A 12,672-nucleotide genomic window follows, 5' to 3' on the forward strand; every position below is an offset into this window, starting at 1 on the left:
ATTTTGTAGGCATTGTTTGGCCAGGTTTGGTAAAATGAATGAGAGACTCTTCTATCTGACCTTTAGATTATTACGTTTGATGGATGCTCTTCTTCATCTACTGGGGTGATGATGCTAACATGAGACTGCAACTTGGCGAGGTCATGCTCCGGCCCGGTCTCGGTTTACGGCGAAGTTTTTTATGGACCTACCTGGTCCGGGATGAGATTCTGCAGCATCTGGTTTTATTAGGAATCCCGAAGCTCACTGAACTCCGACTAATTCTGCAGTATCTGGCTTTCTTCCACAGGAGACCTCAGTGGGAGTTGGGTGCGTCAGAGTTTAATAGTTTGTATTAAAATGGTGATGATGGAGAAGCAGGACTAACCTCAACAAACGCCATTACTCTTTGGTATTGTAGATGGAAGAGAAACTTAGGGTTTGAGATAAAGAGAGGAGCAAAAGTTGGTTCTCTTATTTGCTTCTACCACTATTCCTTGTGACACAAAGGATTCGTTTCTTCACGCTATTTATTTGGCATTTAGGTCTATCAAATTCTTGTTTCTTTTCCCAAAAAAATAGTTGAAAAAACACTACTGTGTATTATTACAGTGGTGGTTGTTTTTTTATGGTGTTTTTGCCTGAAAACACATTATATTAAATATTTTAAGTTTTATTTTTAACATTACTATTTTAGAAAAATCTAAAAATATAATTTTAAGTAAAAGAAAAAAAATTGACAAAAACATGGCAGCTGCGTTACCAAACAAGGTATTATTGTGCCACAGATAGTTGCGGAGCAGAACCACACTTGACCCAATTCTCATCACTCTCTGTTTTTTACAGTAGCCTCATGCGAGAGTATGGGCCTATTGGGCTTTGGTTCAATAGCTCAAATATGTGGGCGAAGCTGATGGATATGGCAGTAGATTGGTCCTCCAGTCATCTGACAGTATGGGCCTATTGGGCTTTATTAGTATGCCCTAATACTTCCAAGCAAGTTCACAAAATTGGTATGCGATTCTTAAAAAAGAGAAAAGGAAAACAAATGGTAAGGGCACGCTCGCATGTCATTTTCTCGTCCACGGATCTTATGTTTCTGTTGAAGTTTCTTATCGGTTATGCATATGTAGGTTAATGTAATTATAAAGGGTCAATTTTAATGAGATTTTCAATTCAAATCTCAAAAATCTTATGTATTAATTGGAGGAAATAAATTTTATTTTACAATATTAAAGAGAATGGAGATTTCAAATCTTTTATTTAAAAAGTTAAGATTTATTTATCAATCACAAAAGAGTAGAAACTAAAATGCAATATTATTCTGATAATATTAAAGAAATAACATATATCTCTAACTTGTATATTAAAAAGAAAAAATATTTTTAACATATGTATCCTAACTCATTTTTAGGTAATTCCTCAATTTATATTTTTTTCTCTCTTAAAAAATATACGAAAAATAAAAAAATCATAAAAAAATAAAAATAGTGAAAAAAAAGGCTATAAAAGCACCCTAAAAATGGTTAAAATTAGTTGAGGAGATTTAAAAATACATCAATTTAAATTTGATAATATTTTGTTGACTAATGAAAGTCTTATAAATAAAGAAAATTCAATTTAAGGAAGTAAAGTTCAAAATCAGATATTTATGGACTCAATTAAATTTTATTAAAAGTTTAATTGAATTTATAAGAAGTTTGATTGCAAGAAAAATTGATTTTGAAGTTAATTTGGGCTTTAATTGAAAGAAATTAAAGTTCTATAGCCAAATTATACTTTTTGAGAATTAATTAGATCAAATCAGGGGTTTAATTGTATAAATATTGAAGTTTGATAGCCAATTAGAGGGTTAATTGAAGAAATCTAAAACCAAAGATCAAAATAAAAAACACGCATAAATAGAAGGGCTGTAATTAAACCACAACAAAAACCAAATTAAAGAAATTAGAAGTTAATTGATCAATTGAGAATCAAATTGCATAAAGTCAAAATCAAAGACTAAATTCAAAAGAATGGCCAACTTTAGGGTTGCTGTTTGATTTTAGACACGAATGCAATTGCATCGATTTTTAAATAAAAATTATAATTTAGGACTTGATTGAATAAATTATAAATTGAAAACTGATTTAAACTTTGACATAAGTTTGATGTCGTTTTCATTTAAATAAAATGGCGTGTTTTGTCTAAAATGATGTCGTTTCATATATTATTAAAAAAACAAATAAAAAGAATCTCAAAACAGTGTCGTTTGGAATGACATTATAGCCTTTCTTCTTTCTGTCGACACACAGAAAACAGGAGGATAAGAAAGTTTTGTTCCCCTATTTTCCATCATCTTCCCCTTTAAAAAAATGTCAACTCCTTTTCAAAAAGACACTGAAACCATCCCCCTTGCCCAAAGATTTTCACATGTTGAAGTGGTGATGGAGGGGTATCAATATAATGACCACCTTGACCTCTATCTCTCTTATTTTTTGTTTATAAAAACAGGGGAAAAGAGAGCAAAAGAAGAAGGCAAAATAAAAGGGAAAGATTAAAGGAAAAAAGAGAGTAGATAGAGGAGAAAACAAAGAGAGAAGAGAGAAAAGAGAAGGAAAAAAGAAAGGAGAAGGAGGAAGAAGCACCACGTATCGCCGACCACCACTAGCAGCGTCGTTACAACCACCATCATCAGCAACACCGCCTCGATGCCACAACATGTTATTCTTCTTTGCTATTGTCGTCGTCCTTGCCACACCTCCATTGTTCACGTAGCATGTGAATAGTGGAAAAGCACTATTCACACGGGTTGGGCTAAGTTCATCTACCCCGCCTAGCCCATGCATTTAGGTCGAGTCTAGCCAGTTTTGATTTTTTTAATATTTGTGATTTCTCCACTTTTTAATTGATGTCTCTTTTTTTTTCTTAATATAAGTCTATATTTTACGTCGTAAAAATACAAATTCAATATTAAAATACCTGGTATTCGTCAAAACTTTCAAAAATACAAAAAAAAAACTAAACATAGAAAAACATATTTTTGTGTATACGGCCTAGTGTCTCAAAGCTAAAAAAAATCATATTGTGTTTTTCATACATAAAAAAACAATGTTTTAGCATGTATTTTAGCTTTAATAACAAATTTATTAAAGTCAAGTGAATATTGGTCAAAATTCTAAAAACAATTGTTTTGTTTTAGTATTAGGGATTATGAATTTATATGTAAAATATATTCCTGATATTAAAAATATATTTATTTTGATGACTTATAATAGTTAGGGTTTTACCTGATAAGATAAAGATTTTCTTACAGATGAGGAGTTTTCTTAAACTTTAGCAGACCAACAATTAGAAAATGTAACCACAACCTTAGATTTTATTAGAAAATAAAACAATACAACTTACTTTATATAGGGCATGGTTGAGGTACCAATACCTTCCTTTTACGTAATTAGTCTCCATAACTGATATTTGGGACCAATTAGGGTACTTAGTGACCAAAATACTAGGTGACGATTTCCATTTAAATTTTCTAATGATAAAAAACAATAATTTCTTATCTTCCCATATTTGCCTAGATAGACGACACATATGAGTTGTGAATGATCATCGCGACGCCACATACGCGTGACAATATATATTAATATGGATAGAAAAATAGTGGGCCCTTAAAAAAAAGTTTACACACTATATCTTACATAACATTAATATTAATAGAAATATGATACCTTATTAAATGGCTTTTATACACGTAATGAGTATAAAAAAATTGAGATCTAAAATGTAACTGAACTCAAGAAAAATTGGATTCTTCTCTTGTATAAGCCCAATGAAAATTAAATTTTATGGGCAAATAACACATCTTAAATTTAATGTTGTATATAAAACATGAATGTATATGTACATGCCTGTAAAAAAAAAATATAATATGCATATCCTCACTTTTGTTTGTAACAAAAAAAAAAACATTGTTATAAAACTAGTACTAAATCAATGAGCTGACTCAAGGCCTTGTCTAAATGTTAAATACATAAAACTTGAGTTGGTATAACTCAAACAACTTGCCAAGTGAAATATATAATTAAGTTTTGAAAATTTAGGCTCACATGTATTTTTTTATATAATCCACGTCTAAATATAATATTTTCTAACCTTTTGATGTGAGAATACTGTATATATAATATATATTCACATAAATTATTTTTTAATCTTTTGATGTGTGAAACTTATATTCATATGAGATATTTTTTAATTTTTCAATGTGGAATATCTATATATACATGTGGATTGTATTTTAATTTTTCCATGTATAATGTTAAAATCTGAAATATTTTTTAATTTTTTTTAAATTAACCAAGGTTAAATTTAATAATCAGGGACATGATCCCTTGACTAGTTTCAAAGCTAGCTTAAGATGAACAGGGGACTTGGCTAAAATTCTAAATAGAGATTTTTAAAATATTTAAGAAATATTGTTTTTATTTTTTTATTTTTTATGCATGTATGACAAGTAGAGGCTTGAGTGATTTTCATTTTGTATTTGAGATTTTTCATTAAGCAGGGAAAATTTTTATTTTATAAAATATAATTAACAAATATACTTTATTTATTTTTTTATCCAGTGAAGATTTTAAATCAATGTCCAAGTTGTTCCTATAATCTGACCGGTTTGAAGTAGATGAAAAAATTAAAGACTTTTGGGGGTTGGTACGTGCAGTTACAGACCTTCAAAACCTTTGACAAAAGACAGAAATTTTCCAATAAAGGCACGTTTCGTAAAGTAAGTTCATAGCAATTTTACTATGGACAGGTGTAACTCTCTATTTCGGCAGTTTCCAAGATTCTACCCAGAAGACATACTCTGACACATTTCGGTTCCCGAGAAAATCCAATTCCCCCGACAGTCAATCTTGGAAAATATGGAATCGAAAAAATTGGCTGCTTTGCTTTCTTCTCTTGTCTCTGAACTCCTAGTCCTGGTCCTCCTCCTTTTCCCTTCCGATTCCTACAACTCCAATTCCCATGGAATCCTTTTCCGTATCATTCGCCATTATCTTTCCTGCCAAGAACACGCCACTTCACTCTCCCTCTTCCCGATCTCCAAGAAACGGAAGAGAACCCAATTACGAGAAGCGGGTTCTGAGCCGACCCATGAAGACAGAGACGTCGAACGCGGATCTAGACTCGGTGAGTTGAGCCGAGTTGCTCCAAATCCTGACTCTTTCAAAACCACCTTCAGGATGAGATCTTCAACGTTTGAATGGTTGTCTGGCTTGCTTGAACCGTTACTAGAGTGTCGTGACCCTATTGGAACACCAATAAATCTCTCATCCGAGCTCAGGCTTGGCATCGGTTTGTTTAGATTGGCTACTGGGTCAAGTTACATTGAAATCGCTGGGAGATTTGGGGTTACTGAGTCAGTGACTCGGTTCTGTGCGAAGCAATTGTGTCGTGTTTTATGCACCAATTTTCGCTTTTGGATCGCATTCCCGACTTCTACCGAGCTTGAATTGGTGTCAAAAGATATCGAGGGTCTTACCGGATTGCCAAATTGTTGCGGTGTGATAGACTGTACAAGATTCAATGTTGTTAAAAGAAATGATTGCAAATTAGCATCAGACGACGAGGTTCAAGATGACAGCATTGCTGTTCAAATTGTTGTTGATTCATCTTCAAGAATTTTGAGTATTATTGCAGGTTTTCGTGGCGACAAGAATGAATCCAGGATACTGAAGTCGACGACTTTATGTCATGATATTGAAGGACGGAGGCTATTGAATGCGACTCCGGTTATTGTCAATGGGGTGGCTATTGATCAGTACCTAATTGCAGATGGAGGATATCCTCTGCTTCCATGGTTAATGGTTCCATTTGTTGATGTTGTGCCAGGATCATCTGAAGAAAAATTCAATGCTGCAAATAATTTAATGCATGTTTTTGCACTTAGAACCATAGCTAGTTTGAAGAATTGGGGTGTTTTGAATAAACCAATTGAAGAGGAGTTTAAGACTGCTGTTGCTTTTATCGGGGCATGTTCGATTCTTCATAATGTTTTGCTAATGAGGGAGGATGATTCTGCGTTGATTGATGTAGAAGACTATTCTTTATATGATCAAGGTTCTCAGTTTTATAAGGATGCTATGACAGAAGAGAATTTGACCGAAAAGAAGGCTTCTGACACGAGAAGAGCATTGGCTACAAGAGTTACAGAATTTTCATAAGACCTGAGGATCTGTATACTTTTGGAGTCTCAATTTTACAAACAGCGGTCTGCTTGCACAGATTTTGGAAGGGAGGTGCACAATTCAATTCAACTTTTTTTTTAAGCAGGTAATTCAGGCTTTTGTATCTTAGTGTTAATAAGTTCATTGGGATAGATGCATCGCTGACAAATTTAACCTTCTGGCTCGGATTTGTTTTCTTTCGTTGATCAATTGATTTTTTAAGATGTGCAGAATTCAGCATCTTTTGCATTTATCTAAAACTATCATATGTTTTTCTTTTTCTTCCTGACAATGGAGATGTTGTCTTCTGAAACATCCTCGTTAAAAACTCATTCTTTAAATTTGCAAAGAGTTCTTCAACTTATATATATAAATATATATATATATATATAGGTTTCTTGTGACAAGGGAAGAGTTATATTTGAATATTTATACAATGGAGAATTGTTTATGATATTTTAAAAGAAAAACACCAGATAAGCTTAATTTAACTAGCTTCACCCATGATTCCTTTATGTGGACCTGTTTATCGATGAACATTTAATACTCAAAGTGATCATATTCTGGGTTTTCTTGCTCAACTTCTTCATGCGTCTTGTATTAACTACATATCTAAGTTTTAACTATCAGATGACTGAATTCTTGATGGTTTGTAGGGATTTAAGTCATGTTAAAAGTCGTATGAGATGGATAGGGACATTAATAGCTACTAATCTCAATCCTTGCAGGCCACTTTTGTTTAGGACAGACTGGTTGGGGGCATTTTCTTTTAGTTTTCAGTTTATTACCATTTATTGAAGCAGTTCTGAAGTAACCATATCCCTTGGGATCTCTGTGTTAGTAATCTCACTACCTATTGAAGGTAAAATAATAGTCCTTCCACCCACCAGACTCGGAGGATAGAAACTATCAAAGAAGACTGCTTCAGCACTGTTACTCATTTAACTGGCATGAGCACACAGTGTGATTGACCCTACAATCCTTGAGAAATCCACCCTCTCTCTTCTTGCTTCAGGCTGTTCCTCACAGTTTTCCTTCCATGCTCTTTGAAGATAGCTCAACTGCAGCGTTGTTCCTTAGGCTTCACTGAAATCTCAAAGCCTCGAAGCATCAGATAAATATCGTTGATGATACAAGCAAAGTGAGCTTTTCTCTCACGGCTGAAAATATATCATCCCCCTGATATCTTCCACTTTAAAATTTCTTGATTCCAATTTATGTTTGTTTTTGTTTAGTTTACCTTTGCCCATCATTTTGCTCGACGTGCCCCTGGAAAACTAAAACAATGTGATAAAGTGTTGCTAAAATGGTCTAAAATTCTGATAATTCTTCACTAAAAAAGGAGGTCTTTGCTGTCGGCATTTGCCGCTGGCACGTAGCCAACTATCATTAGGTTGGTTTATCAGATAAATGAAATATTACCGCAAGTAAACTGTAGCACTATTTGTGGATAGAATGATGCTTCGTCTTCCATAATCATAACTTCTCTAGAAATCAATCGAAAGTTACAGGATTTTGTATATGCCAAAAGAATCTAATGATTTTCTTTTGCATTAGACGCATATGTACAGGTCTTTCACACCTGTTTTCTAGGGCGAACATGTCCTAGTACCAAGTTATTAACATGTTTAAGTTACATGTTGAGCTGGTGACTCTGGATGGATGGAGATTTGGGAACTGAATGCAGTTTAGGCCAACGCTGGACAACCTAGCTGAAAATGGTTCCAGGGTCCTCTGGTGGTCAATGTAATTGATCAGGTGCTGGATATCTTCAGAGGAAGCTGTATTTTTCACAGTTCGGATCAAGTTTGACCCTGAGCCTCTGCTTAAAATCATTCCCAATTTGCACCAGTTCACTGTTTCACAAATGAACTCTCGGCAAGGCATGTTGCTCCGGCATCACTCTGCTTATCTGCAAGAATACCATCACTTCAACTATATTGGAAATTGCAGAACATTGAGTTCTTGCAACCAAACCTGCCTGTAGCAGGCTTCGAATCAAAGAGCAACCTGTCGTATCTTGTGATGAACTAATCCCTCGTGCATTTATTTAACTTGAACATAGATTTTTAAGGTTTAAACCATTGCTATTCGCATCGGATATAAGTAATGAAGTAAACACATGCATGTATGGATCACCCACCCTCATAATTATTAAATCTAGCTTGACCTGACACGTGAACCTAGAACTCAATTCTCAATTGATGTGGTAGCTGGACTTGATGGTCTGAGACTAGCTTGCCCGGAGTTAGTTCACTTTCAGAGAGAGGAGGCTCTCATAACCTGTTTATTTTTATATTTTAAATTAATATTTTTTAAAATATTTTTATATTATTTTGATGTATCGGTGTTAAAAATTTAAAGATAAAAAAGTATTTTAATATATTTTAAAAAAAATTATAATCATATTCCTAAAGACACAAATAATGACATCATCAATACAATTATCTTATCTCATAGGCTACTGCATAAAGCCCATCTAACTCATTTCCCTTCTCAGCTTTTGCTATTTTTATTTCTTCTCTAAAGAAAAAGACCATCGATGTGGATACCATAAACAAAAGGAAATCTTTTTTATTATTATCTGGACTTTAATTGGTGGTTGGTGGCCCTAACAAGGGCTTGAACTCAAAAAGAAGCAAGCCTCTCCTCACCAAACTTTGACCATGTTTTTATTTTTTTAAGGTTCTGATGGGGGACACTTCTTGCACAGGTAACACGAATTATTACAAACCTAATCTCATGCGGTTTACAACAAGGAGCTCCCGTTAATTAACAGGTGGTAGGTAGTTCGGTAATGGTTTAAAATATTATTTTGATATATTTATAAATAAAAAATATTTTAAAAAATAATAATTATTAAAATATCAAACAGCCTCTAAGAATATATAGAAGCAGAAATATCTTCAAGCAGATGCATTATCCAATTATTTAAATTTTCCATCCTGTCTTTTGACACTTCATGGAGAAAGATTCCATGGTTGAAGACTGTAAATGATAAGGAAAAATGTCATGAACTCATGGCTTAAGTAATCTCTTAGCCAATAACAGCAAGCTTGATGTTAGGCTAGGGTTGATGGTTCTGTCTTCTTCCATTGAAATGTTTTGCCATGCCCACCCGAAACAGGGCGAGAAAACCAGACAAGATCAGAGAAGGTTATATTTCTAATAAAATATTATTTTGATATATTTTTAAATAAAAAATATTAGAGAAACAATATTTACTACACTTTAAAAAAACATTAATTATATTTATTACACTTTACTAGAGGATCTACACACGAACTGGCGATCGAAACCTCAACCATTTTTATATTGTCCTGTGACTATCAGAGACGGTAAACCGAAATTGGATTTATTTTATTTTATTTTGTTGAGAAAAAGCAAGCTCGCGGATAAAAAACAAAGAAAATAAATTTTGAAAGCAGCAAGACGGAGAGATTCTTCACAGGAACCATCCCTTGTCAATGAGGTGGCTACAAGCCACCAACTCTGTTGGAGTCAAATTCTCGAGGCCGGTCCACCAACCCCTTACCCACTTTCTATTAGCCATCCCCATCGGCTAATTGGTGAGCCACCACAATTTTCTACTCCCTACAAATTCAATTAATTACACGTGGCATAAATGTCGAGCCTTTTATTTTAATATTCCAAACCTAACACCGTGAACTTAATTTCTTTCGGAAAAAACTAAAATAAGGGGACGGAAATTAAAGAGACAGAAAAAATATATAGAAATTGAATTAGTGTCCGAAACCTAAAATGGCGTCAGCGATGCCCGATGGAAGGAGTGCGGCTATGACCACTGGACCACAACTCAAACAACGATAAGTGGGTCCCAAAATTCTGACGCTGTCCTAAGAACTCACCAACCCCCACCCGGTTGGCAGCCGGTCCAACAACCCCACTGCTCCGGCTCAAACCGGACTCTCATCTCCAATAAATAACGCCTGCCCTTGCCACTTTCAATCAGGTCAGGCTTCCTTATCATTGTCAGCCCCCAGAAAAACCTTCCAACGCCAGGAAAGAGAGTATAGTTTTGTTGTAAGATATACAAAATAATGGCCACCAACGGAGAGGAACAGCAGACTCAGGCCGGAAGGCATCAAGAAGTTGGCCACAAGAGCCTTTTGCAAAGTGATGCTCTTTACCAGGTAATTTAGCGGAGAAACCCCTGATCTTGGTGCGAGTTTTTTTTTTTTCCTTGGTTTGTTTTGTTTTTAACATTTTTTGTATATATTTGGATTGGTTTTTAGTATATTCTTGAGACCAGTGTGTACCCAAGAGAGCCTGAATGCATGAAGGAGCTTAGGGAGTTGACTGCCAAGCATCCTTGGTATGTTTGTTGAATTCTTACATGCATTTTAAATACATCAACATGAGAGATTTTATTCTCATAAAAAAAAAGGGTTTTGTTTTCTATATATTGATGTTTATGGCGTGGTGTTAATAAATCTGATGTGAATGATGGGAAACAGGAACATCATGACCACATCTGCTGATGAAGGGCAATTCTTGAACATGCTTTTAAAGCTTATCAATGCCAAGAACACCATGGAGATCGGTGTTTACACTGGCTATTCTCTCTTGGCCACTGCTCTTGCTATCCCTGAGGATGGAAAGGTAAAAACTAAAGACCTGAGATTTCTCGGTCCCAAATCAGTCAAAAGAAATTAGGTGACGGTAAGAAAATAATTGGGATCTTGTGATTTGCAGATCTTGGCTATGGACATCAACAGAGAAAACTATGAACTGGGTCTCCCGGTGATTCAGAAAGCTGGTGTGGCACACAAGATTGAGTTCAAGGAAGGCCCTGCTCTGCCAGTTCTCGATCAAATGATTGAAGATGTAAGAAATATTCTATCTTGGACAATTTTTTGTTTTTTTTTTGTTTCCTCGTATGAGAAGAGATGATGTTCATTTAAGAAAATTGATGTGCTATTACTAAGCTGATGATTCTGTGTGGCGAACTACAGGGAAAGTACCATGGAACTTACGACTTCATCTTTGTGGATGCTGACAAGGACAATTATATTAACTACCACAAGAGGTTGATTGAGCTTGTCAAAGTCGGAGGGTTGATTGGGTATGACAACACCCTGTGGAATGGATCTGTGGTGGCCCCAGCGGATGCACCGATGAGGAAGTATGTGAGGTACTATAGGGACTTTGTTCTGGAGCTCAACAAGGCACTTGCAGCTGACCCCAGGATTGAAATTTGCATGCTTCCTGTTGGTGATGGTATCACTCTCTGCCGTCGGATCAAGTGAGGGGCTGCATTCCCTGCCAATATTATATATCAAATGTTGACCATTGATTTGGTCACTAGCAAAAACAAGTGATGTGTAATAAAAGAGATTTTACCGACCTTGCTTATATTTTGTACCTGAATCCAGAATGGCCGAGAAACTCCATTCTTGACTTTCTGTCCAAGTGGATTTTTTACGCACTTAATCCATATTGTTCTTTAACCAAGTACTTATCACGCGGTGCTGAGAATGTTCATGGTTTAAGGAGTTTGCTTTAACATTCAAAATTAATAAGCACGGGGTCCCTTGCTCCCTTACGAAGACCACTAGATGCGGTTCCCCTTCAGTTAATGGCCTTATGGACGAGTTTATTTCCTTTTCGTTCTGATTTTCTGTATATGCAGCTCGCACTCTCCTCGTGAATAAAAACTGCTAACCTCAAGTAAAAGAATGTGTATCGAGAAAGGGCTTTTGCAAGCTTGGCCTTGAACTAGCGTGGAAAAGAGAAGGGTGGTAGTTCTTGAAGTTGATTTTGTTATAGTCAAGCATCGTGTTACCTGTGATTTGTTGGCAAGAGGGTCCCCTCATGAAGGTATTCTTGAACAAATTTGTAAAGAAATGTGGATGGTGGGCATCAGGGTCGTGCGTCGAGAGACTAATGTATCTGCTGATGCTTTTGCCAACGACGGAGTAGAGATGGGCAACGACACTGTTTTGTTTGTTCCCCCTCCGGACTCTGTATAAACATTATACTCGTGTCGGAGACTTTAGAGCTTGAAGATAATGCTGGAGGCATGCAAATCATCCGAAGCTGGTTTACAAATCATCTTCATCAGTTAGAGTAGACCCACCAGGCTTGGCAGATGCATAATTTTTTATTTTTCATGTCAAACCGGCGAGTGTGAATTTACAAATAGCCAAGTGCATCGGTCCTTTTGAGTCCAGTTTTGGCCACCAACCCAGCGGTCATCAGTTTGACTCTACCCTCGCATACAGATAAATTCAAATGTAGGAATGAGGTTCTCTTTAACTTTATTTTTCCCCAGTGAATGGCTTCCTCATCCTGAAAGAAGTATAGCCTATATGGACTCTATTTTACAAAAAACAAACTTGAAGACCTCATCAATGGTCCCGGAGCATCCTAAACAGCATAAAATACCGACAGTGAGTAATAATCCCCAAATCACTCTTGCCATGCAAACAGCATTTCAAAATCTTCATAAAGTTTGCAACAGGCA

General features: G+C 35.5%; 2 protein-coding genes across 2 annotated transcripts; both read left to right on the forward strand.

The window, feature by feature from the left end:
- The first annotated feature begins 4,754 nt into the window (after positions 1-4,754).
- LOC105107778 (putative nuclease HARBI1) lies at positions 4,755-8,188 on the forward strand. The gene is made up of 2 exons (XM_011001820.1): positions 4,755-6,291; positions 6,914-8,188. The coding sequence occupies exon 1, from the start codon at positions 4,881-4,883 to the stop codon at positions 6,180-6,182; it is 1,302 nt and encodes a 433-aa protein (XP_011000122.1). The 5' UTR covers positions 4,755-4,880; the 3' UTR covers positions 6,183-6,291; positions 6,914-8,188.
- A 1,950-nt stretch (positions 8,189-10,138) lies between these two features.
- Positions 10,139-11,660, forward strand: LOC105107779 (caffeoyl-CoA O-methyltransferase 2). Its single transcript, XM_011001821.1, has 5 exons — positions 10,139-10,339; positions 10,442-10,521; positions 10,664-10,808; positions 10,902-11,033; positions 11,162-11,660. Exons 1-5 carry the CDS (start codon positions 10,247-10,249, stop codon positions 11,453-11,455), a joined length of 744 nt encoding a protein of 247 aa, XP_011000123.1. The 5' UTR covers positions 10,139-10,246; the 3' UTR covers positions 11,456-11,660.
- Positions 11,661-12,672: the final 1,012 nt, after the last annotated feature.

The sequence above is a fragment of the Populus euphratica genome, unplaced genomic scaffold (genome assembly GCF_000495115.2).
Source record: "Populus euphratica unplaced genomic scaffold, PopEup_1.0 scaffold166.1, whole genome shotgun sequence".
NCBI classification, from domain to species: domain Eukaryota; kingdom Viridiplantae; phylum Streptophyta; class Magnoliopsida; order Malpighiales; family Salicaceae; genus Populus; species Populus euphratica.

Excerpts from the sequence above, each read along its gene's own strand:
- LOC105107778 (XM_011001820.1), top strand. The coding sequence starts at position 4,881 with ATGGAATCGAAAAAATTGGCTGCTTTGCTTTCTTCTCTTGTCTCTGAA.
- LOC105107779 (XM_011001821.1), top strand. The coding sequence starts at position 10,247 with ATGGCCACCAACGGAGAGGAACAGCAGACTCAGGCCGGAAGGCATCAA. Across the intron at positions 10,340-10,441 it reads AAAGTGATGCTCTTTACCAG|TATATTCTTGAGACCAGTGT; the intron begins GTAATTTAGCGG and ends ATTGGTTTTTAG. Across the intron at positions 11,034-11,161 it reads TCGATCAAATGATTGAAGAT|GGAAAGTACCATGGAACTTA; the intron begins GTAAGAAATATT and ends GGCGAACTACAG.